A 25,475-nucleotide genomic window follows, 5' to 3' on the forward strand; every position below is an offset into this window, starting at 1 on the left:
CCCAACTTGGTGAAATAATCCAATGGCTTGTTTAGCACGTGAGCTCTGTTGTATGTGGACATCTCCATTTTCCAAAACACAGCAGCAAGAACAACTATACAAATATCCGAATCCCCTTTTCTTTCCCTGTAGTTATAAATCCGACCCTTTCGAATCGTCGGTTATATTCTCTCTTTTATACAAAAGGTTTTTCGAGATAAAAATATACATAAAACAATGTTTCTACTTCTTTTTCGATTAAAATCGGAATAGACTTGTTAAAGAATGGTCATTCACATCCGCAATTTGGATCAAATTATGAAAATCAGCCTTTAACCAGAATAAATCCGAAATGAAATCATCATTTCATTAAAACCAGACATGATTAAATTAATTATAGTATATGATTTCGATATAAGCACTTTAGCATACAAAATTATATAATCTTTTGCAATTTGTTTTGGTTCACTATTCCTTTTCCGTGATTATGCTTAGTAATTGTTGAAATAAATTTCATTTTTTGTTAATTCAATATTAATTTGTGCAAAATAAATTAGTCTTTGGAACAATGTTAAACCCTCCCGCCATATTTATAAAGCCCAGCCATTAAAGCCCAAACTAGGCGACCAGTCTTCCTCTCTCAGTTGTCTTATCATTTTTGTCACTGATGGATCAACAAGCACTGCACAACACCCATGTCAAGCTCCTAGGTTTCGATCTCCTGTCTCTAACTCCCTCCCCCAACAACTCATCCACTTTCTATCTCAAAGGTAACCCAATCTCACGCGCCGAAATCGTGGGTGTAATCACCTCTCGGGACCAGAAACCCAACAAGTTTCTCAAGTTCACGCTTGACGATGGCACCGCCAATGTCACTTGCGTCCTCTGGCTCAACCACCTCACCTCCCCTTACTTCTCATCCCGCCAACCGACGACGGTTCGAGTTATTTCCGAGGCGGCGAAACGTTTCGCCTCCGATGCCCAGGTTGGGAAAGTCGCCAGAGTGCGGGGCAGGATCACCAGCTATAGAGGAAAGCTGCAGGTCACCGTTTCTGATGTTGTGATTGAAAGGGACCCCAACGCCGAGATTTTGCATTGGCTGGATTGCCTCAGCTTGGCTCGCCGCCGCTACGGCGGATAGTTTGGGCATAAACGGAAAAGTAATTATAATTGTATTTCTAAAGAATTTCAGAAAATTTTTGGGTTTGGACATTGCTTGGTCTCCTTCCTTTCCTTTGTCATGTGTTATTGTTTTTTTCTTGTTAAAAAGACATTTTTGCAGAAGCAAAACAAGTTTTAGGGTCCGACATTAGAGTGTCAAAGTATGGTACATCTTTGAAGCCCAAGAGCGGAAAGTACTCTTCCACCGGGAGGCCACAAGTTGTAAAGCCAGCCGAGTCGAGGTTGACCAGCAGCAGCTCGATGAACATCCTGAGACTCGTCAACCCCATCTGATGATGATGATGACGACTCCTCACTGTTCTTCTGGTTTTCACTACCGCTGGCCTGATCTCCACCTCTATCTTCAACTTGAGCTTCTGCAATTTCTCCAGGCTTCTTGTCGAATAGTCCTTTGAATTGTTTCCGAGCCTTCGTCTCTACTTCCTGCTCATGAATTGGTAGAGAGATACAAAATCAATTCCTCACATTTCCACTATGTGTTTAAATGGCAAAGAAAATGTATTGGCTGATTAACACACCTGCTCTTGCTTCTTCAGTTTCGCTAGAGCAGCTGTTGCATCTGGTTCTGCAGACTTGTCGACTTTGATCATCTAATAGTATCCAGAAACAAGGATTAGAGATTGGTCAAGAATCCAGTCTTAAGACCACTAAACTTAAAGAACGACATTATCACTACCATTTGGAAATCACTTCTTGCTTCCTCAAAATCTCCAGCCGCCATGTAAGCCATTCCGCGACGGTATAGAGCCTTCGCGTGTACAGGGGTTGCATCTAAAACCTACATAGCTCCACCAACAGATATCAAGATCCCAATTCAATAAAATCCTTGGAAAATCAATTGTTTAGATAAGTAAACAAGTCAAACAGAAGGCAGCTCATGATGAAGTAAAATTTTCAGATCTGCTGTCTTGGTTGTTTCTCTCTTTATTTCTTCCCCGTGTTCAACTTTAAACCTCAAAACTTGATGTGCTCAAGTCATCCTTACGAAAATTCAGAAACCAATCAACAACTTATTTCCGCTAACATTTTACCATCGGTTATTTATTTTCATATCGATGTATCCTTTCTCATAAAGACCAATAAAATCATCAAAAATTTCATCTTCCCATTAAAGAGAGAGAAAAGAGAGGGCTCCAATTTGAAGTCATTACACACCTTATTACAGGCCTCGATGGACTTTCTGCATTCTCCCATTTTGAGGAAGCACAAGGCCACATTCAGATGTAATAGATTCTTCAAGAAATAAAACAGGAAAACGAAATTAACAAACTTGGAAATCATGCTATTTAACATCATTTGACAACTGACAAATCATAGAATAGAATAATTTTTTTCAGTTACATGAGGCAGGATGACACTTACTCTAGTGTCTAAAAACACTTTTCCTTCCTCATCAGTTTGTGGATTAACATGATTGAATTCCCGAAGCACCTATATATAAAGCAACACATGGAATTTAATTCATTGTGCACTTAAATGTAACATAGAAACATGGTAACTGGTTTCACATGGACATCTGTAAGCTCATTTAGGTTCAGATTCTCGATCCATTACCAGTTCAATTTGGAGTGGATGTTCAGTATGGTAATCAAAACTGGGTTATTTAGTACTCCATTTGTAATTTGTTTTTTTTATCATTTATTACCATACTTGTTTTCCATATTTGTTATAATTGTTAGTATTGGGCTTGTGTATTTGGTTAGATGCTTAATACATCAGCCAAATGATAGAACAAATAGTCTACCATCATAAAGGTGATCTAAGATCTATGAAACACAGTAACCATACAACCTTTTCGTACTTTGCCTTGGCAAGTTCAAATTTTCCTTCTTTGAAGAGTCTGTTACCCTGTAGAAAAATGATAGCGTGACAGTTAAATATTCCTGGCAATGGCATATTAATGGCCATACAGCACAACAAACAGAAGGATATTGCATCACTGCAACAGCTTGCAAACATACACATGGAGATGGGGACCTAAAGTCCATCACCAGACATCCAATAAATGAAAAATGGCTCATTGAGGCAGAATGCAACATATAACAAGCCACATACCGTGACTCTAATTTTTTCTGCTTCATCCATTATACTCTGAAAGTTCAAACCAGTCCAATCCTGTAATAGATATTTAAGTTAGGCACCAAGACAGGTAAAAGAAAAAAAAGCAGGACACTCCATTTTTGTAACAGTGTCTTGGTGCATATTGACAATTTAACAACCATATTATATTGAAAGTCATATTTGAAAGCAAGCTATTTCAGAATGACACTATTACAGGAAGTTCCGAAAAGTTAAGACTTCATTACCTTTGGCATCTCAAAACCAAGAAGCTCAATTTCCCACTGAACATGAGCACCTTCAGGAACATTAGGTGGCCTAACCAAATAGGAAGAGAGGCATTCAAGTCAGGCACAAATAAAATAACACAATAAAAATTTAAAAAAAAAAAAAGAGCAACCTTGAAAATTTGTCATATGCATAATCAGGAGGGCATGTGACAAGTGCAATCTCTCCTGGGAGCATCAAGCGGACACACATTTCAAATCCCTCAGGCACCTGTGAGGCAAAATAAAAGCTTACTAGATTAAAGAAAAATCAGAGTCTTAGCATCATTGTCTGGATCAAAACAACCTGTAGGTCATGGGCATTGATACACCAATTTGATTTCAACCAGTACAAAACGAAATATACAGACAAAAAAAAATATCTTTCAAGAAATCTTTTCAACTTTAGAAGGGTGAACTCACCATCCCTTCTCCGGAACTGAACTCCAAAGGGTCGCCCTGGTTATCAACTCTTGTATCATAGAAGACTGTCTTTACTTCATTAAGAAGCATGCCCCTATAATGGACACGTAAAAGACTGTCATGAAGTGGGCAATCCATAGGAAACTCCCCTGATCATTCCAAAGAACAAAGAAAATCACCATCTATGCAGCCATTAAACAGGATCTTAGTCATTCATTAAAGAGACACAATTAAAGGAAATCTGAAATAGAGGCAGTAACTAGCACATAAAGCGCATACCTAGCAAAGCATCATCCTAGGAATCTTTCCGTCAACAAAGAATGAGTGTAAATATTGTTAAATCTATATTGTCAAAATAAAGGTCTCACATGAATGGATATATAAATTGACAATGTCACAAGAATTGGCAGCTATAGGAACAAGAATTAACAATATGTTGACAACAGATTTTTCCTTGTGTGATTCTCACATGGCATCAATAAAACATGGCTATAGTGTTGCATAAGGAAGAGAAAAGGGAAGAGAAAAGAACGAAGATATCTCTCTGAGGCAAAGTTTGACCAAATATAGCACCTTTTCCATCCTGTAGCCGTCGTTTAATTAGGCGCCCATCTCCCAGCATATCTCTCACCTATAAATCCCAACATTTGAGAGTTCAATTACATTCACCAAGTTGGTTAAAATATGATTAAACATTTATGAGCAATGACTGCCAATGACTTACCTGGATGAAATGGTCAAGCTCCACCTCGAAATGAACTTCTTCATAGTCTTCTATCTCTGGCAGGAGGGGAGATGGGGTTAAGTATTGATTTCTAACATAAATGATCGCCTTCTCTTTCCGTGCCATTGTTCCTATTCCTATCTCCAGACCTTTAGGTACCTAAATTTTACGAGATCAAGGACAAATCCTATATCAAAAGAAGCTTAAGCATGACAACATGAAAAGGGTAGTATCAAAATGCCTATCAACCAAACACAAATTTCGCACCCGAGCATTTAGCTCAGTGGTTGGTGCATAATCTCCCTGCCTTAAGAGCAGGGTTCGAATCCCCTCTCCCCCAATTATAAAAAAAAAAAAACACACAAATTTCCACCAAACAAAAACTTATATGCCAAAGTTCAGTATTCACAACAACTCGCTACATCATGTTGGGTCAAACGAGCAGGAACCAAAACTATCAAACTTATGGTGCAATTGCTACTTATCGCAAACACTGATAGAGCACATTATAACATAAAGAAAACCAGGATAACCAAGTAAAAACAAAATCCAACATAGAGAACAAATTACCAACCTCAGATTTCCCAAAAGTAAAGAAATATGGTTCTCCTTCTGTGTGTGACAGAATCAACTTCCCGTCACCTGTCTTTGCAGAAATCCTGAAAAAATATTATATGATACATCTGACAAATGATCAAAACATTCTGGAAATTTAGTGCAATGCACACAAAAGAACATGCAAAAGGCTTGAGAATAAATTATTACCAAGCTTTTACTTCATATGGTTCCCTCGGTGATTCCCAACCCTGTCCTTCATCTACTACCTACCAATATTACATAACTACTAGTCATATGATATCTTTCAGACTAAAACAAATGTGGTGCGAATATGGAAGTAAGAATAAAGGTTCATATAGCAACAGAGTAGAGTAAACCAAAAATGATGATGTTGATGATGACAATTCATGTTGCAGCAAGAATTAAAGATTAGTCTGTATATTCGCAATATCAAAGCATGTCAAACAATACAAGAATTTCCCAATCCCCCGTACATACTTCCAACTACCACGATATTTCTAGCCAACATTAAGCACTACTGTGGCACTATACCTTCTTCAAAACTCCCAAATCATCGCAAACGACCTGAAAATGGGCATAAAAATAATAGGACATTAGCACTACAAAGAGGTTATATGCAAATCAATGAATGACAGCTAGACATCAGCAGCACCTCAAACATCAGAAAGAATGCTGATGAATATTATTGAAATTACTTAGAAAGCATGTATGAGAACACTAACGTCGTATAGAGGAATCAAAATTGTGACACTAAAATGGCATAACAAAACTACAATTATAGAATTTGCAGCATTCTTGCCTTGACTTTGGAGAAATCTATCAACTCAATTTCAAAATGGAGTTCATCATCTTTTGGAAAATTACTTGGAACTGGAACTGGACAGTCATCCTCGGCATAGTGCATTTGAGGTTTCATTTTGAACTGAAACAAGAGATATCCCCAGGTTTTAAGAAATAAAGGGAATTCCAAAATAGTTCCTTTAATTTTGCTTTTATTTACATATTTTGGACCAACAAACACAAATATAATTCAAAAAACCATGAAGATAATACCATCGACACTTCACCCTTCAACATTGACGGAATTCCTTCCAACAACCCCAATATCATTTTGCTCTTGCCCAATACATCTCTTACCGGAATACCTTTCCCTGTTACATAAACAAATGTCAATTCAATCTGAAAAAGCATATACCATTAGACAGTTTAACCGTACACAATCCTTTGCTTGAGGCTTACTTATTAAACTTAACATTCCACCATTCACCAGAAGGCCAAGTATACATAATTTTCACTCACCCTAACAAATCAATCAAAAGTTAAATCTACTCAAATTCTTACGGTATATTCACCTCCATTTTCTGATCTCGTAGACTGGATGACAACTCCATCCAACGTCCTAACTGTGCAATGATAAATAACCTACAAAACATCATTATAAGAACTCCAAATTCACAACTCAGCCCTTTGCGTTGCTTTCCAAACACCACAAACAATCTCACATTTTCGCTATCCAATTACGCACAATTGAAACAGAAACAGATAGAACAAAAGGATTACAAACCTGATCACCATCTGAAGGATTTGATTCACCTCCTCCAGGTCTCATCAAAGCTTTCATTAAGCTTCCAGGAATAATTTTCTTTCTCCTATTAATTCCAACATCCAAAATCAAAATCGTAAAATTTTTCTCAAAAACACTTTAAAATATAAAGGAAATAAAAAAAGAAAAATATAAGTTACCTCTTGTCTTCATCAGATTCCGATTTCTTCTTCTGCGGTAAATAGCTCTGCTCAGCATCTTCCTCTACCGCCATCGTTAACTGAAGAATTTTAGCAAGATTTTACTACAATCAAAGTTCGTTTAACTTCAAATTAAGCTTAATTTCAACTAAAATAGTTATATTCAATTGGGTTTCGATATCTCTAATTAACAGTTCGAAAATGTTCAATTTTCTCTTCTCAGTAAGCAAACAAACTAAACTAAGAACGGAAAGCCTTGCGATTTTGGATTGACATGCAAACTTTCTAAAAACAAAAAATAAAATAAAATAAAATTAATTACCTGAAGTTTGAATGTTGAGGAGCGATTGACCAATTGTCGTCGTCGATGTTTCCAAGCGTCCGGACGAATCGCACGATCAAATCCGGCTGCTGATATTTGATCTTTGGTCTATTACAAAAAAAAATGTAAAGATCATGACCAATAGTAGCCGTTGATGTTACTGAAATTCCGAAACGTTCTGATCAGGATGCGGTGTTGATTAATGCACGTGATATGGCGCACGTATTCGGCGCCATAATGTTGCCCAGCACTCAGCCGCCAGCCTAGGGCAGCTAGGTTCGGTCCACCTAACCCAGGCCTAAAAGACGGTTCGTCTCAGATTTTCTTTTTGGGCCTTTGGACTTAGATATTGGATTCGACGTCCACAAAAGAAATCATCTGATTTTATCTTATTAAAAAGTAAAAAATATCATGTACCAATCACTTAATCAAAATTGGGATATGAGAAATTATTTGAAATGGTTTGCCTTATCAATATAAATGGAATGGGATCTTAGATTCTTTTTTTGTCTTTGGGCTTAAATATTAAATTTGATGTCCACAAAAAATGACTTTTTTTTACTAAATACTTAAATAAGCCTCTGAATTATGTAAAAAAAAAATATCAATTCAGTCCTTATACTTTTGTTGAGTTCAAATAAACTCTTGAATTTTTATTTCGGATCAAATAAACGCATCTCCCTAATCGTTGACTAATTTTCATTAGTCAAAGGTACATATAGTACTTTTATACCATGTCATCTATCATATAACAAATAACATGATATTAAATATTGTTGATTAGGATTTATGTGCTTACTTTTTACCCATTTACTCCATTATAATCAATAATATTTAATGTCACATCGTCTATCACGTGACAAATGACATGGTATAAAAATGTCACATATATCGTTGATTAATGAAAGTTAGTCAATGGTTAGAGAGAGCTGCTTAGTTGACCCGAAATAGAAATTCAAAAGCTTATTTAAATGCAATAAAAGGGTAGGGTTTGAATTAATTTTTTTGATATAATTTAAGGGTTTATTTGAGTATTTAACTTTTTTTAAAATTCTTAAGAGAAGATGAATTTGAATTCTATTAACAAAATAAGAAGTATTTTGCATATATCACTTAATCAAAGCTTGAAGATGGGAAATCATATGAAACGATTCATCCCGTTTGTCTGGTTAATACGAATGGAACCGAATCTTAATTTTTGCGCTTTTCAACTTAATTATGGGATTTGATATAATCTATATCATGGGCCACGATGAAACCCAATAAACGGAAATATATCAAATTTTATTTTTAAGGGAACGTGAGATTTAAATTCTACTCATATAGTAAAAAATATTATACAACGATCATTGAATCAGTACACGAATACTAAAAATCATGTGAATTAGATTTCCCATTTCCAGAAGCCTAAGCCACGTCAGCCTCAATTATAATTGGTAAGTTAAACCAAACATGAAACATCATTACTAGGCCGTAGCATTAGGTTAGTAGAATTTTTCCTCATCAAGCATGTACAAAATGGAATACATACGTAAGCCCAACCCCCATGTTCTGTGCTATGAAACAAAACCGTACGCTAAATATAAAGGCTTTTTGATTGTTTGAAAGGTTCAAACTACCGTCTCTGTCAGCAATAACCTACCATCAAACATCACCCATACTCCATTATTTGCTCTTCTTTTCTTTTCTTTTTTCTTCTCTTTTTGTTCTGTTTTTAATGCTGTCCGAGGAGCTCCCTAATGACAGGTTGGTTGGTTGGTTGGTTGAGCAACCCTTTGAATTTTGTTGAAATTGCTTTTCCACTGGCAAGGCGTGGTCCTGCCTTCGACCCTGTTGCTCACACATGATTTCCAGGGAGAATTAAGATATTCTTTTATCCATTTACTTTCTATCCAAGTGGAAGAAACCTGGTCGAGCTTGCAAGCAAGAAAATCCAGGGGACGATTCTCCCACAAAATTCCAATCAAAGTTTACCAGGAAGGAAAGTCCAAGTGCTAACTGCAGAAAACCCAATTCAAGCCTTTGTAATATAAATTTGACATTGGAAAGGAAAACGATGATTGTCCGTTAGTCAAATCTCCATGAATTAAAGTTTATTGTTTATGTTATTCTTATTAATATGAAATTCATGACACTTGATAAAAAAAATTATATTTATATATTAAAAATTTACTTTAAGTCACTCAATTGTACAACCTTTTTTAATATTGACTCTTTATTCATAGAAAAAAATTTGTCATAAAGGGGGTATCCTTACATTGGTCTCTCTCGATGTCAGAATAAGTATCTTGTAGAGGACTATAGCTATTATTATTTCATTATTTTACTGTGGTATAACATGACAAGGGGTTGGTTTCTGTTCCATCAGCCTTGGGTCAGAAGGCCATGCCTTTTCCTAAGGCAATATGTAAGCTTAAGGTGGAGATAGTTCCAAAGTACTGAGAGATTCATTAATTTTCAGAGAAAAGGATCAAAGTAATGGGTAAAACGTCCTTGAAATGCTGCCCCAATTGATTTTAGGCACTGCTTTGATGTGAGTAGCTAAGCCAGGAAGAGACAGAGTGGGATGTGAAAGCCATTGAAATTGTACCCCAAATTTGGCTTTTGATAAAAAAGCAAGGATGAAGGGTCGTTGCTGCTTTCTGTTGGGTTTTTCCTAATAAAAAAAAATCTGGTAAGATCCCATAATCAATGAATCCACGGCAAAAATATTGAAAGAAAAAGGGCAAACGAGACACGAAAGATAGGGGGGGCGTAGTAGACGAAGTCAAATTGAGACCCAAACCCCACGAACATGTAAACCAACACACACTCTAGTCACAACCCAGCACTACTCCACCACCACTAAGGACACATCAACCGACCTTCACACACACACGCAACATACGCGAAACTTGGGCGCGTGAAAAAGTAGTGGGTCCGCACTTTCTAGCCACGAAGGTGCATGGCTTGGGACGTGGTCGAGCACCTTGGATGCACCTTGGATAGCAGCTGGTGCATGCTGGCTATACGGTGCAGGGGGGGGGGGGGGGGGGCGGTGGGGCGAGGGGGAGGGGTAACAACTAGACCGAAAGAAAAGATCTCTGGCTCCTCTTCAATAAAGAGAAAGGATACGGGGAAGATCATAAAGGAGAGAAGGTAACCTTAATGTCGGACACGTGTAAAAGGTTACCTTGTGCCTTGGTCCACTCCATCCACTCACCAACAGCTAAGCCCTTACGGTGCTCATACCTCCCCACACTGCCAATTATCATGCATGCTTCCCTCTTAAGGAAAAAATTCATCATTTTACTGTAAATGAACAGAAACCTTTTTCAGTTTCACATCAATGAAGCATGGGGTATTTCTTTTTAGAATTTACATAGAAGAAAGAATCTGATTTGTACAGAAGAAAGTGAAATTCCAGCTGCCGGTGCCTTGGGGAAAGCAAAGAAAGATCCTGTTAATAGAAGATAAAATTCCAGCTTCCAGAGACAATTAGTACACTTACCAGACACCATTTTCTTTAATTAATTAAACATGCAATGCACTAAGTAAAGACCTCAGAAACCATCGTTCAAAGAATGCACGTTGCTCTAGAAAGAGAGAATCTAGTGCTAAGAACACAGTGAGGCAAATTTTTCAATTGCCGCTTTGACCCTCAATTAAATATAGTTGTAAAACTGGGAATTTAACTGTACGACAAGATCTTAACAAGAAGGAAAGTGACAATCAAATCCATTCTCTTTTTTATTATTACTTTCACGGGCATTGTGTGGGTGGGAAAGGTTGGGGAAGGGGAAAATTCTACAAGCTCAGAATGATAAGAATATGAAAAACTTTAAGGAAGAAGAGAGTAGAGTAATGTTCTGCAAAAGATGGGGAGCTACCCCGGAGGGGGATATTATGCCCCATTCCTTTCATTAACATTTCAATTTCAACAAAATTGAGACTTATTGACTGAAACCCAGATTACAAAAAGAGTAACCCATTTGTATATTGGTTCCCCAAACTTTTCCTGTTTTCCCCAGCCCAACTGATTGAACAAAAGCTGCTTGCTGCTGCTGTACCGCACCATTACTTTTTTTCCTGAAACTAGGCATATGCTTTATTTTCACCTAAGCCTAACCCAAAAAACCATTTCATTTTTCATCTTCATGACAACCAAATTCTCTTTCTTAATCCTATACCTCTATACCTATAGCAAACTAATAATTTCCATTTCTCTTCCTTTCTTCTAACGTTAAAATCCTTCCCATTTCCTAAACAAAAATGCCAAAAAAAAAAAAGAAAAAAAGAACCAGCAGAATTAGTTGACCAGCAGAAGCAAAGCTGAGTCAATATGTCCACTCCTGCGGTAACCGGACTTCTTGGCTCATCCCTTGCTGTGGCCTGAAACTGCGTTGCTTTTGATTTGAAAAGACATTCCCACCACTTCGAAGCCTCAAAGCAGCATCTATGAAACAGAAATCACAATCAAAAACCAAATAACTAAAAAAAAGTAACTTGAATTAGAAAAATAGATTGCGAAAGAGATTTTTACCACTATCAGCAGTGAAACTTGCGTTGAACCGAGGATGAAGCTGGGGTTGAGCACCAATCTCATCGAGATTCAAGTTCAAGGCTTGAACCACTCTAGCTGGAAGCAACACAGTAGAGCATGCTGCCAAAAGAAACAAAAGAAAGCAAATCAGATCCACAAAATTCAAAGACGGCAATACATTGAAATAACAACAAAAAGGAAAAGGGTATGCACCTGGCTTCTTGCGGGTTTCAGCAGGGGTGCCTATACGGCGAGGCAAGAAAACGCCAGTTCCAGCACATTCCCTTTTGGCAGTTGGGTTACCCAAGAAAACAGCCCTCATACCCGACCCGTTTTGCGTCTGGGGTTGCTGCTGCTGCTGCAGAGGGGGCCAGGCAGATGGGGACAAACCCAAGGGCCTATTACTATTACCATTCCTCCCTCTGTTTTGGACCACATGGTGGTGGTGCTGATGCTGCTGCTTCTGTCCTCCCCAAACCGAAGCGTTCTGTTGTTTCATTAGCTGCTCTTGCTTCAGTTGCTGAAACTGCAAAACAACAAAAATAAAACAAACCGAATTAATACCCTGCAGAGGAAAAAGAAGAATCTGAACATAGCATTTTAAGTCGATTTTTTAGGCGTTTTACTTGAGTGGCCTGCAACTTCTGGTGAGAAAGTGACTGGTGAGGAGGGTAATAGCCTGGAACATCGAGGTTTGGAGAAGGCTTCCTGGCTGGTGGACCCAATAGACTTCTGTTGTTGAATCCACCATATGATTCTTCATTCATTCGCATCCTTGCTACTTCCCCTGCAGCCGCATACAGCAGATCCCATGTTCCCGGCGGCGACGAAACTCGAGATTGAGAGTTCGGGCTTCCACGGCTGGACCCTTGCTTGCAACCGCAACCGCTCCCTACCGCACAGAGCGTCGACTGCGGCGAACGGGACAAGATCCAACCCTAAAAACCAAAAACAGAACAACAAACAGAAATAAGAAACGAATCCTTAAAACCGAAAACTTAGCGGAGAAGTTTCGCTTTTACTTCTTCAACATACCTTGGAGTTTTCAGAGCCAAACACGCGGTCGTTTCGGCGAAAACCGTCTTCGAGAGTGGAGTGAGCCATTTGGCGAGTTAACCCTGCGAGGTAATCTTCTTCGTCACTCTCTGTTTCGGTAGAACCCACGACGGACTCAATCGGGGAACTCAGATCCGAAGAGAACCCAAAAGACCCAAACCCGTGACGAAACTCGTACGGGAACAAAGACTTGGAACCGTCAAGCTCTAATCCAAACCCATCCTTGGGATTCTTGTGATTGTTCTTAGCTTTACTGTTGTCCAAGAACAAGTCATCGTCGGTTAAAAACTCAGGGGGAAGCCAAAACTCCCCATCGTCTAAAACATCCGCCATGAGAGAACAAGAAGAAGAAAAAGTAAAGAAAAGAAGCTTTAGAGTAACAAGGAAAAATATCAGGGATGGCGAAAAGGGGGGAATGGGTGGGAGGGGAAATTGACGAGTAGAGAGTAATGGGTGTTTGCTGCTTGGTTAAGATTTAATAATAAGCAGTGCCTCCCTGTTGGGTTTTGCTGGCTATGGCAGACTCCGGGCCCCAGCCAAAGCAAAAAAGCTAAAAATCAAACAGGAAAACGAAGCTCTGATTCTTCAAAAATTTTGTTTAAAAAAGAAGAAATTGACTCAGTGTTGAGAGAGTAGTAACTGTCAACGAGCAAGAGAGGTTGCCACCGAAATACATTTGTATTTGTAGAGTGAGAAAAAGCAAAGTTACAGAGAAGATTGCAGAAAAAGCGGGACTGAGTCCGCCACTCGCTCCTAGAGGAAGGTTATCACACGCCCCCGGTCTTTGTGTGGGGCCCATGGGGGGAGTTGCAGCCAGGTAAGTGTTTAGAGCGAGAGAATGAGAGAGAGAAGAACAAGTGGGACCCGATTGAAGTATAGAGCACTTGGACAGCATGTGACAGGGCCACAATTTTTTTATTTCTATTTTAAACTTAGGATTTTTAGGATTTTTTTCTTTACATAACACTGAATTGATTTTTTTTTTTCACGCGCGACGTCCCGAATAATTTCTATCGTAACACGTTACGAGATTAGATGGTTAATTTTATTTAATAATATTAAAAAATTAGTTCTTTTAAATATAAATAAATTAATTTTGAATTAAAAATATTTTAAATATTATATAATATAAAATTAATAATTTAATACTTCCAAGAATAAAAATATTTATATGATGTTAATTTTAAAAAAATTCACATAATATCATGCATAAGTATTAAAAGTACGCATAAGTGTTAGATATATCAATTGGTACCATGTAATCAAGTACTTTAAATTATAAGACATGATTAAGTAAGATTAAGGTATCTTATAATTGAGTTCAAGTAGTAAAATTATTACCTATCACATATTCGAGTAGTGATCTTAGAACACCTATTACTAGAAATCGATTACAAAATTTTTATAACTAATTTAATAATTACTAAAATTTATTCATTGTTTTGACTTTGATTTATCTTTTTATAAACAAATTTTAATGTATTAATTTAATTTTCAATAGTAATATTCATAAAAATTATTTTAAATTTATTTTAATCAAATATTTAATTAGTAATATTTTGAATATTCATATATAAATTTGAATAACAATTTAAAATTTTAATTCAATATTTATAAATTTTAATTCATTATCAATCATTAACGTATTTTCAAAATGAAAAGTTGTCCCTTAATAATGTAATTATTGAAAAAACAAATTTAATCCAAAAGTTATGTCTTATAATATTAAAGATTATCACTTAATAATGTGACTATTGAAAAAACACATGTAATTCAAAAGTTATATTTTATAACATGAAAGAGTGTATTCAAAGACAAAGAAGTGTTTGAATGAAAAATTGTATCTTTAGTAAAGAGACACTTACGAGTTTATATAAAAACTTATTAGCAATTAATATGAGAAATGAGAAATTAGATCATCTGAATGAAAAATTGAGAAAAAAAATAAACATTTTAAATTCCTATTATTTGCCAATCCTATCAAAATCCCTTATAATTTGTTTACTGTAAAAAATAAGTTATAAGATAGTGACAACTCTACAATCCTATGGTCATGATTAACAGTCTAATTTTGTAAATGCAAGATGAAATTAAACATTAATTTTATTGTCTCTTTGAAGCTTATTCACACATTCCTATTTACATACCAAATGAAAAAAATAAAATAAACTTTAAAAATAACGACTATTACAACACGTTTTAAAGTTGATTTTGTTGATTCTTTTTTAATTCCGATACCTATAGTTCCAATATGAAATAATAAAATTCAGATTCGAATATATTAAAAATAACAAGTACATTATCATTCACATAATTAATAATTGAAATTTAACTATTCTTTTTTTTTTTTGTAATTTTTCTAAGGTATATTAAACAAAAATCACCCAATTCACAAGATAGCTATGGCTCAGCAGTACAGCAGACAGGTGTCCTGGCTACACTGTCCACTTGGCAGTCCGGGGAAACCATCCTCTGCACACAAATTACTTTTGTCATTTTCTTAGAACATTGTTTACTCATTTGCCCTCCACAATTTAGGGTATTGACCTGGTTCACGCTACAAGCAGTTAAGCCATTTAATTCTCTCTGCAAAAGGACTGTGTAAGAATCCTGCTGGTAATGTTTTCTGATCCCTATTTGGTAGATGAGAAAAAGTGGCATGAACACACCCGTTTTCAGCTAAAGCCTACGGCCGTATCAGCTCCGCGTTGCAGCAGGAAGATCTTTAGCACGGTGGATAGCGACAGGTGGAGTAGGGTATCAGCAATTCTTTTTATATAAACAATAAAAAACCCCTCAATTTTTTTTTGTTTAAAATCAAACAAACCCTTAATTTTAACAAAAATGTCAATTAGATAACGTATTTGCGTAGCTAATTGAAGTAGTCAAATACTCTAGCACTCGGGTCATGTTAGCTCACTAGATCATACATCATGCAAGTTAAAAAGGATCATTCAACATTATCCCAGAGACAAATCAAATGTGAAGGGGAAAGGTGACAGTTAATTATTAATTTTTATTTTAAATTAAGTTATTAATTTGATCTATGATTTTGTATGATTTTTTTTAATTATTGTTCATGTAAAATCTTAAACCTACCATTAGATCTAATGATGGTGGTTTAATTTTTTTAATTAAGTTTTTATTCCAACTGAAATCAATAAAATATAAAAACGTTGATAAAATAAATTATCATAATACAATTATTTTCTTTTAAGATTTTTTCTAATTTTCTTTGGTTCTAAAGTTTCTTTTTATACAATAAAAAAGAGAGATAAATCTTTGGTTTTTTAAGTAGAATTAGCTTGTTTTTTAAACAATCCAAGCTATTCATTCAAAATATGCCACCTTAAGGGTTTTTTTTTTTTAATCTTTAAAGCATGATTGTAATGTTTAGCACACGTGTGTTGGTCTATGTGAATTCTTGAATTCCAAGGGTGTACAAAGGCATGCAATGATAATAGGTTTTTGCATGTGAAACGATCACAGAGGAGGAGCCTTCATCCTCCACCTTCAAGTCATGCTTTATTCCCACCCAATTTTTATGAGTTGGCCCTTACCCTTTTTGTTACATTGATCCTTCTGCCAATGAACATGGAAACAGTCTCAAATGCTTATTGTAGTGGTCATGGTTTTAGAAAGAAAGAGAAAAAAGTGCTTGCATTGAATACTACAAGCCAAAGGAAAATGAGAGAAAATGACCACTAGTTGGGTGTATTGGAAAAACAAGGGTCTTAAAGATTGAAGAATCTTTAAGGTCCTTGTTCCATGTTCTAATGGGAGAAAGCTAAAGAAATGAAAGAAATTTGCAAAAGAAATCAAAGTGATGTGCAATTAAGGTAGTTGAATTACGGTTTTTTTCTAAATAAGAATTAAGAACGTGAAAATATCTAAATACATGTCGATACCACATATCTGAATCGTTGTTTATCAAATCAACATTAATCGTGTCAATACCATAATGCATAATCAATGTCACATTAATATTTATTACAAAACCTTCATGATATTAACAATTGGATAAAGATTAATAAATTTTAAAATTACACGGATAAATTTTATACAAATAATTACAAATTGATTAAATTCAACATTTGAAGTACAAAAATTAAATTAATAATTTGGTCAATAAATTATTGCTCCCGATATCGTTCAAACGGATTAAGAATTAATGGATATTTTTTTTATGGTTGATGATCAAAGTGCAATTCAAACAATTTGACAATGACATATATAGGTGCATGTGTAATATTTTCCTTTGTTTTAGTTTTAATACTAAACTTTAATTTTTAAGGTCATTAATATTAAGTACACCATTTACAAGTATCAATTAATGTGTAATGCCTCTAAAGAAAAAGTAATTAACAAATTAATATCAAAATTATCAAATTATTAAAAATATTTTTTTGTTAAATATAATATTCTCACGAGATTAAAATACAAAATTAATGTATTAATTATAAAATTTTTTCTTAAAAGTCACTCTAAACCGGTGCAATAAACATTTTATTAGCATTCCCCTTAACTATATTTAGTTTTGCTATGATTGATTAAAATGTAATTTACATCTTAATTATAAATAATGGAGTATCTACTAAAAGTTATGAGTAAGCCAACCGAAAGAAGCTCACGTGGCGAAGATGCATCAGTTTGTTGATTCGGCAGTTTTTAACTGTCTGATCTGTCTTTGGTCAAACCCTTTTTTTTTTTTTTGGCTTTTTCCCTCCCTCTGTTTTGTTTTAACGTGCGTCGTTATATGTACGCATCATTACGGCGTGTCCTCTTCCCCATCACCCCCCCGCCCCCGCCTGCCCCTGCTATTCGCCGGTGTTGGACGGCGCTCCCTCTCGTGGACGCAACACCTTCTTCTCCATCAACGCCATTTCATAAGGCCTTTTCAAATCCGTCCCCTAAAATTTGTGGTGGGGACATGCTTACCTGCGAAAGGGGACAGCTCGTGGACTACTGAGAGAACGTACACCTTCAATCTCGATCAATGTTTTGAACTCATAATACTCGCCATCATCACCGTTCATGTATTGACTTGAAAACCGAATCAAAGGTTTCGTGTGGTTTCCCTCGCTAGTCTAGCGCGTGATAGTGAAACTCCCTAATGGGTCGGCGTGCCTAGACATGAACTTTTCCTGTTCCCGTAATCCCCCTTTTTTATATTTTTTTAATTTTGATTTTAATGAAATCTATATTAAATTTAAAAAATTTTCATAATATAAAAAACATTATTTTTTAAAAATTATTTAAAAAATTTTGAAAAAATGAAAGAGAAAGAAAGTAATATGAACTTTTCCGCCGAAAGATAATGGAGGAACGTTGTTTTCATATGATTAGTAACAATTTCTTTGACTGATTTGTCACCATTAGATTGTTTTGTTTCTTATTTTTCTAAAGGGAAGATTTGGGTTTGAGTGTTACCTCAAATTCGTCACCGATTATTCACATCGAAGTAGGCCATGTCCAGCTAATTAAAACTTGAAAAACATGCCTAAAACTAAAAGAGAGGAAAAGGTAGCGACTGAGTTCTGACAATTTGTTCTAAGGGAATTGCAATTTAACCGACGACATAAATCTTTTTCGTCCCCAATTCATTCGTGATTGGTCGTTGAAATCTTCAGCCTTAAGCAAATGGGAAAGGGCTTGTTGGGATGGATTCGTGGGAAATAAAATTATTATACGTGTGCATCCGTCGCTAAAGCCACATGCAACACCGCTTTTGGGTTATTCTTGGATTAGAAGGTTAAAATTCCCAAGCAAAGGCAAGCTCTTTTCTTCAAAGTGCTGTGGAACAGATCTTTGAATAGGCGGCGGCGGCGGCATGCAAACCCTACGAAAAGGATCTCTATAGGTTATAATGAGTAGCATTAAGGAAATAAATAAGTAAAGGCCATCAAATCAATTAAATGCAATTAATTCATATCGAATTTTCAGTTTCAATATTAATAAATACTAGAAATGATCGATTTTTGTTTTATTTAAAATTTATAATTGAATTAATTGAAAAATACCATTATTAAATATATTACACATATATATCATTACTATTTTAAAATATATCTAAAAATAGTTACCATTCAAATCAAAATAATTGATTGAGATAAATTTTAATTTTTTTATAAAAAATTGATTAATTTGATTTTTTGAAATTATAAAATCGAACCGATTAAATTATTGGAATACTGGCCTTGATGACAAGTTTGAAATTGTACATGAAACCCATAAATTACTTGTAAAATTCAGGTTTTTTATTATCTTATCTTAATTGATTTCAAATTTATAAATTAATTATAGCTGATGAATCTTGATTAGTTGGAAACTTTACTTTCTCTCTCTTTTTTCTAGTTGTATGTGAAAGCAACTGTACTTTTTACTTGCAAGCATTTTCTTTCTTTCTTTTCACTTTTTGGATAAGTATAGGGTTTAGGGGAATATAACTTTAATTAATAAAAAAATATAGAAGATAGATTCAATCGTAGAAAAATTAATAATAAAAATGAGGCGTGCACACTTATTCATCATGTTCATAATATGTAGGTAACATGTTTTTCCTTTTGTCTGATGTGAAAAAAAAGAAGAAGAAAGAGACAAAGAGAAAGAAAGTATTATAATTTAGAATTTAGACTTTAAAACCCTTTTGGGAACACGTGATGGTGCAAAAGGAAGCCAGAAAAAGTTTTAAACCGATATTCTTTGGAGAAGAGAATGCGATAAATTCATCAACTAAAAATAATAAATATAATTTTAATTAATGCTAATTCATTTAATTTAAATAAAAATATAAAAATTTAATTAAATTTCATAGTACGTTATAAAAACATAGAAACTTATTTAATTTTTGTTCAAATTTAAAAAAACTCACTTGATTTTCTTATTAATTTTAGGAAATTGGTCCTAACTCCTAAGAAAAAAAGAGTACTTGGTAGTTTTCTAATCAATAATCGGAGTAGTACATATTTATTCTTTTTTTTTTTTCCAAAAGGCTCAAATTCTTAATTACAGATAGAGTACCCTCCTACCTCTAGCAAGGGGAAACAGAAATCTAGCATGAAGTGGGCCTTAGGATTTGTGTTTTCCATAAATTAAAAAACCGTCAACCGCTAACGGTTTTAAATTCATTTATTATTTCGGAGGATAGCAATAAATATTCTTTGCCACCAAAATTTGTATTTTTCCCTTTTTAAGGTTCGGTTAATGGTTGTCTACAAACACTAATAATAGTTTAAATATAATTTTAGTGAATATTTTTACATTTAATGTACTATTTTCATTAATTCTTAAAAAAAATAAATTAATTAGTATATAATTTAAATATCACCTTGATTAATGTCAATAAATAATGATTAATGTTGCACTCTTGATTTTCTTTATCATCGTAACTATACGAGGAATGATTAAAACGTATCCATACAATGTCATGGATTGAATTAATACTTGGATTTGAAATAAAAAGTAATCAATTTAAAAAAATATATAACATAAAATTAAGGGGTGACAGTCACCATCTCACGTCACCACTTTCGGTTTGTCCATGAACATAAGGTTTGTATTTGATATACTATTAGTGTATACCTCGTTAATAAATAAAAAATTTAAATATTTTAAACATATAAATACTCAAAGTTTTAAAAATATTTATTTTAAAAAGGTTTAATTTTTGTTATAAATTTTTAAAAGGATGTTTTATGATTAAGTGATAAAATATAAATATTATAAATCGAGAGTGGATCAAATATAAAAGGGAAAAGGAAAATCATAGTAGCCCAAATATTTTTGAGTCATAATGGTGACATACTTATGGCATGTGGTCGGTTTATGCTGATCCAAGGAACAGGACCCACAAATAACTCCGTTTTCAATTTTATCCAACATTAAAGGGGATCCAGAACGGCTGCCCTAAAGATGGTAGACCCAAGGATCTGGTTGCCAAATGAATGTCTTGCTCTTACTCTAACTATGCATCTCCCCTGTCTTTTTCCTTTCCATCAATTTTTCAATCACAATCTTTAATTCTTAACTAATACTGCCATCACTCATTCATTTGGTAGCGTGTTGTTCCCGACCATTTATAAATTCCCAGCTCCGTTGGTTAAGTATTGAATTTTTAAAACGAACATTTAATTTAAAATTAATTATTACGATTCCTTTAACTTAATAGACGTAAAATTTTTTTATCATCCACTCTAATACTTCTCAGCACATATACAAACAATGAATTCATCATGTGGCAACATATCAACATATCAGGAAGAGAAAAATAACGAGATGAATAATGTATTATCTTGATATCATGTTGAATTACCATGATATTAGTAGGTGGAGTGGGTTTTATTATATTTATATGTGTAAGATACCCATAACTTGATGGATGTAAAATATCTTTATCATGATTCTAATATTAAGAACCAGTTGGTGTAGTTTATACTCAAATGTATGGAACAAACATGGTACTAGTTGTTAAATAAACCAAAAGGGGAGTATGCAAACATTAGGGAAGAAAAGCAAATGTCACTTTCATGAGCTGATTTGGTGATAATTTGTCAAACATGTTATGTTGAAGGATCATATAATTGAAGCCGTGAGTGGTGGTGGTGGTGGTAGTGAGTGAGTGGAGTCCAGGCAGGGAGGTGGGGACTTTCGGGGTTCTCAATGACAGGGTCTGATAATGAATATGTGTATCCTATCCTAATTTGTTTACGGATTTCATTGAGTGACCCTTAAGCTTGCCTGCATTATTCCCCTCCCTCCTTCTCCTGTCTCCCCTTTTCCTCTTTTTTTTTTTTTTCTGCTTTCAAGGCTGGACATGTTACGGTAGGTCACCCTCTATACTATATACCGAACCATCTCTTACTCACTAGTTAACCTGGTTTATAAGTCCTAAAACTTTGCTGGTATAAGTCTATTCTACATCTAAGTCAAGAGCTGATTCTTTCACACCTATTTGCCTAGCTATAATTATGTTATATCACAATGATAAGCTCTATATGTTGTTGTCTAGTATTCTCCTTATATATGAAACTTTGATTAGTCCAACTCCCTTGACATAAATGAATATATGTATATATGTAGGTCCCAATTCTTCACATGCTTGGAGAGACTTGATGGCGATCGAGGGAGGGTCGGAAGCAAAAAAATGGAGCAGCTCAACTCCTAGCATGAACCATGGTTTCCACTTTCCAAGCTGGTCTTAATGGCGTGATCAATGTCAACAAACACCCATCATCGGCAGATTGATCAAACCCAAATCTTAGTAAAATAAAATAAAGATTATGGGATGAAAAGGATAGGGTGGAGATAAGCTTAGTGGGGTTGCAAAAGGAAGGCTACCCTTGAGTCAAACCCAAGTACCATAAAAAAAGAGAAAGGAACCGATCAAACTCAAATCAATCAAAGAAGAGTAGAAGAAGACCCCATGGCCATTTCTTTTTCTTTAATTAAAGGTACATATACATCCTGCTTACGTTTTCTTTACCCTTTTTCCCTTGAATTCTTAGTGGTGGGAAGATCCTGACACCCTTGCTTTTCAGTTTTGCAAGCTCATATCCACAAAATAAAAAAAGGATTGATCTTCCTGATGCTTCCAACAAACACGTTAGGCTGCATATCCAACTTTGAATCGTCATGGACCAAATTGGGGTGAGCAGAAACTGCACATGGGATCTTCTATTAGTAATAAATTTGGCCTCCATGGAAAGTCACTTGATCTTATCACTAATCAAAATAAATTCCTTTTCTTTTTTTCATAGCTCTCTCACATGCGTGTCTGGGATAGGAGAAAAAGAAAGAAAGAAAAGTGAGACAGATGGTGGTCTTGGGGTCTTTTGAGTCAGGGGGCACCGCCCATTGCTTGTAAAAAAGCTAGAGGAGAACGTGGCAGGGAACAATTTCACCTGCCAAATGCCCAACGATAGGTTGTTAGAAGATTTTAGTTGCATGAATGGAACAGTTCATGGATGATCAGAGAGAGTGATCATGCAAGTTTTTTTAAGCCTAACTGTCACCTAATAGAGACAGAAGAAGAAAAGGAAATGTAGAAGGTGGAAGACCCATTTCTCTTCAAAGCCTGACTTCCTTGAACAAGTTCCCCTCTGATAAGCTATCTTGGTTTCCAGCATTGCTTTTTATCAAATGGGAAACACTGTTTTCAGTTTCATCAGTCTTATTTCCCCCAATTCATATTTGTTTCTCCAACTTTAGTATGTCACGGGATGACAATTGGACAAAGATTTTGTCTTGTGATTGAAACAGTGAGGTTCAGCTTAGAGCACTTTCTAAAAGAAAAAGGCAAGAAAAAGAATATGCATACAATCCAATCCACTAAATCCAGAAGCAGTAGAGTAAAAATTCTGAAAGATCTATGTTGTTGGAGGCACTTGGGGTGTGGCAGATTTTGAGGAGAAATGTTGAGCAACAAAGCACCATGGAAATGTATAAAAAACAAAACCAAAAAGGTTGGTTAACAACAAAATGGCCGGTTTAATTGCAGTGACTGGCGCGTGTAGGAGACCAGCTGTATGAGCCTAAACATGTCTGATTACCTGATAATCAATCATTAATGAAAAAAACAATTGACAGCAAAAACAGAGTTGGATACTGGAACCCCTCGAAAGGGTTTTTCCAAGTTGTGGAGAGAGGAGAATATCGAGGAACATGTCACCTTGATTAGCGGGGAGGAATGTGTTTTGTGTCTGAAGCTTGTCGTTTCCCTTTTAATGGTTGGGAGTGTTAACTCTTGGGGGAGAGGGGGGGGATTCTTTTTAAGCCAAAACTTTGACCATCTGTCTCCTCCGTTAGGCATTTGCAGCTACCACTTTGACTAACCCCCCCAAGCACACAACCCTCCAGCACCTCTACCAAACCTGCTGATTTAAGTGGGAAACAGAAGGGGAATCCAGCTTAATTGTTAAAAAGTAAGGTAATCCCCTTTATCCAATTTTTTGATAATAAAATCATCAAAATCTAATGGTGGGGTACATTCCAAATGATGCAAAATGGGGCCAAGGATCAAAGTTTGTTACCGAACCTTGGTACAATCATTAGAACTAATTAATATCAACAAATAGTAATGCCCTCAGTCTACTCAGGTCTACTGCAGATGATAATGACAGTGATAATAATATTATTTTTTTTTACTTTTAAATATTTAGTTCATTGATTAATATATAATTTCTCAATTTAAAAAATAAATTTTATTTTTTTATTTTAAAAATAAAAAACATTACTTTTCCTCAAATTTAGTTACTGTAGATATTTTTTGGGGAGGGGGGAGGCGGGCATTTCTTAGTTTTCAATTGGGCAAAGCTAACTTTAGATTGGTTATTGTGTTTGTTTTTGTTTCCTTCTTTGTTTTGAGCCTTTTCTTCCTGTTGTATATGAAAAAGAGGACGAAATGTTGGTTCCAATTACTTTGGTTTCAAGGCTTGGGTGACCACTTCCTACAGCTGAAGTTCAAACCGAGGACAAGATGAGGCATCTGCCTGATAAAAAACACAACACGATTCAGTCCTTGGGAGCACGCTTGTTGAATTCCCATTAGCACAGGATTTGCATCTTGTTTCAGGGCGATTGTTTAATTAGCCTGGAGGAATGAAGTAGCTCCAGGCATTGCAAAAGCTTCCCCTTCATGGTCAGGAATAACAGCAAGCTGTGGAAGTAGCTTCATCTTTGATGGCCACATCGACAAGAATCTTCACCCAGGTTTTATGATTGATTCACAAGAATTCTGTTGATGCACAATTGCAATGGGAGAATGCCACTTTTGGGCTTCATCACGAACATCAGAAGACAACCGAACCATATTTAGAATGCTGGTCTGGGATGGTGAGCACGGCCCATTATCAAAGCAAAACCCTGCCTGGGAATACTAGTGTTAAGCAGATCATCGCGTACGAGCCGATCTTTTGCTTTTGGTTTTCTGGCCCAGGGTTCGGGCCGGAGATCTTATACTATGGGCCAAATGCTTGTCCCTCAGCCCCTGGCTCCTAGCCCCTGGCTTCCTGGATCTTTATACAAAACCTGGCAGACACAGAGAGCTGACTGGCAGTTGGGAGCTCCCAAAAAATTAGTTTCGACCAGTTGACTTGGGTCAGATTCTTGATCGTTTGTTTTGATTTTTCCATTCAAGTTCAAATTGATTAGCTTATTACACCCGACTGCTTAATTTGACCACTTCTGCCTCCTCTAATCAAACTTATCTTCATGTCTATAACTATAAGCGTAATGGTTATCAAATACATCACCCACCCCCAACAATACTTTTCCTAGGCCTTGAGGGCTGAGTCTTAAACCAAATCAAATGGCATTATTATTGAGAATAAATTTCACCTACTTGCCTTCTTCCAATGCATCATTGAATACAATGAATTTTTTTTATTTTGTTTTTGGATAAGGCATGTGGAGAATGACAACTTTGACAAGGGAAGGTTCGAAGCAGCTTCCTGCCACCCCAAACCTAGACAATCTAATTATCAGGATGCCACCGATCTGCAATAGAATCTTTGCTAGTTTGAGCAAAGATCAATCACAAAACTTCATGTCTTAAAACAACAATTCTATCAGAATTAACTTTTTACAGTCCCTTATCTAGCCTGCTGGCCCTCAACAATCCAAGCA

At 35.6% G+C, this 25,475-nt stretch overlaps 3 protein-coding genes and 1 long non-coding RNA gene across 5 annotated transcripts; 2 read left to right on the top strand and 2 right to left on the bottom strand.

Moving 5' to 3' along the window:
• The first annotated feature begins 565 nt into the window (after positions 1-565).
• STN1 (Nucleic acid-binding, OB-fold-like protein) lies at positions 566-1,193 on the top strand. Its single transcript, XM_007026795.3, has one exon. It carries the CDS (start codon positions 647-649, stop codon positions 1,118-1,120), a length of 474 nt encoding a protein of 157 aa, XP_007026857.3. The 5' UTR covers positions 566-646; the 3' UTR covers positions 1,121-1,193.
• Positions 1,135-7,438, bottom strand: PAS1 (FKBP-type peptidyl-prolyl cis-trans isomerase family protein). 2 transcript variants are annotated; one of them, XM_007026796.3, is made up of 21 exons: positions 7,277-7,438; positions 6,955-7,034; positions 6,776-6,860; positions 6,564-6,633; positions 6,265-6,362; positions 6,011-6,133; positions 5,743-5,775; positions 5,398-5,456; positions 5,207-5,291; positions 4,633-4,791; positions 4,482-4,539; positions 3,909-4,057; positions 3,620-3,717; positions 3,468-3,537; positions 3,217-3,276; positions 2,953-3,009; positions 2,524-2,592; positions 2,317-2,394; positions 1,838-1,939; positions 1,680-1,751; positions 1,135-1,584 (listed from the first exon to the last, which is right to left on the bottom strand). In XM_007026796.3, exons 2-21 carry the CDS (start codon positions 7,026-7,028, stop codon positions 1,297-1,299), a joined length of 1,887 nt encoding a protein of 628 aa, XP_007026858.3. In that variant the 5' UTR covers positions 7,029-7,034; positions 7,277-7,438; the 3' UTR covers positions 1,135-1,296. The 2 variants fall into 2 exon arrangements, with proteins under 2 accessions (XP_007026858.3, XP_017977360.2); XM_018121871.2 differs by lacking the exon at positions 7,277-7,438 and having other exon boundaries at positions 6,955-7,237.
• Positions 7,439-11,122: 3,684 nt separating this feature from the next.
• On the bottom strand, positions 11,123-13,533 carry LOC18597650 (TIP41-like protein). The gene is made up of 5 exons (XM_018122235.2): positions 12,834-13,533; positions 12,425-12,736; positions 12,012-12,324; positions 11,799-11,918; positions 11,123-11,711 (listed from the first exon to the last, which is right to left on the bottom strand). Exons 1-5 carry the CDS (start codon positions 13,185-13,187, stop codon positions 11,593-11,595), a joined length of 1,218 nt encoding a protein of 405 aa, XP_017977724.2. The 5' UTR covers positions 13,188-13,533; the 3' UTR covers positions 11,123-11,592.
• An 8,682-nt stretch (positions 13,534-22,215) lies between these two features.
• LOC148762333 (uncharacterized) lies at positions 22,216-23,014 on the top strand. Its single transcript, XR_016026283.1, has 3 exons — positions 22,216-22,303; positions 22,391-22,499; positions 22,610-23,014. It is a non-coding gene; the product is annotated as an uncharacterized LOC148762333 (long non-coding RNA).
• The last annotated feature ends 2,461 nt before the right edge of the window (positions 23,015-25,475 follow it).

Source organism: Theobroma cacao, chromosome 5 (assembly GCF_053813885.1).
Source record: "Theobroma cacao isolate CCN51 chromosome 5, ASM5381388v1, whole genome shotgun sequence".
Lineage (NCBI taxonomy): Eukaryota > Viridiplantae > Streptophyta > Magnoliopsida > Malvales > Malvaceae > Theobroma > Theobroma cacao.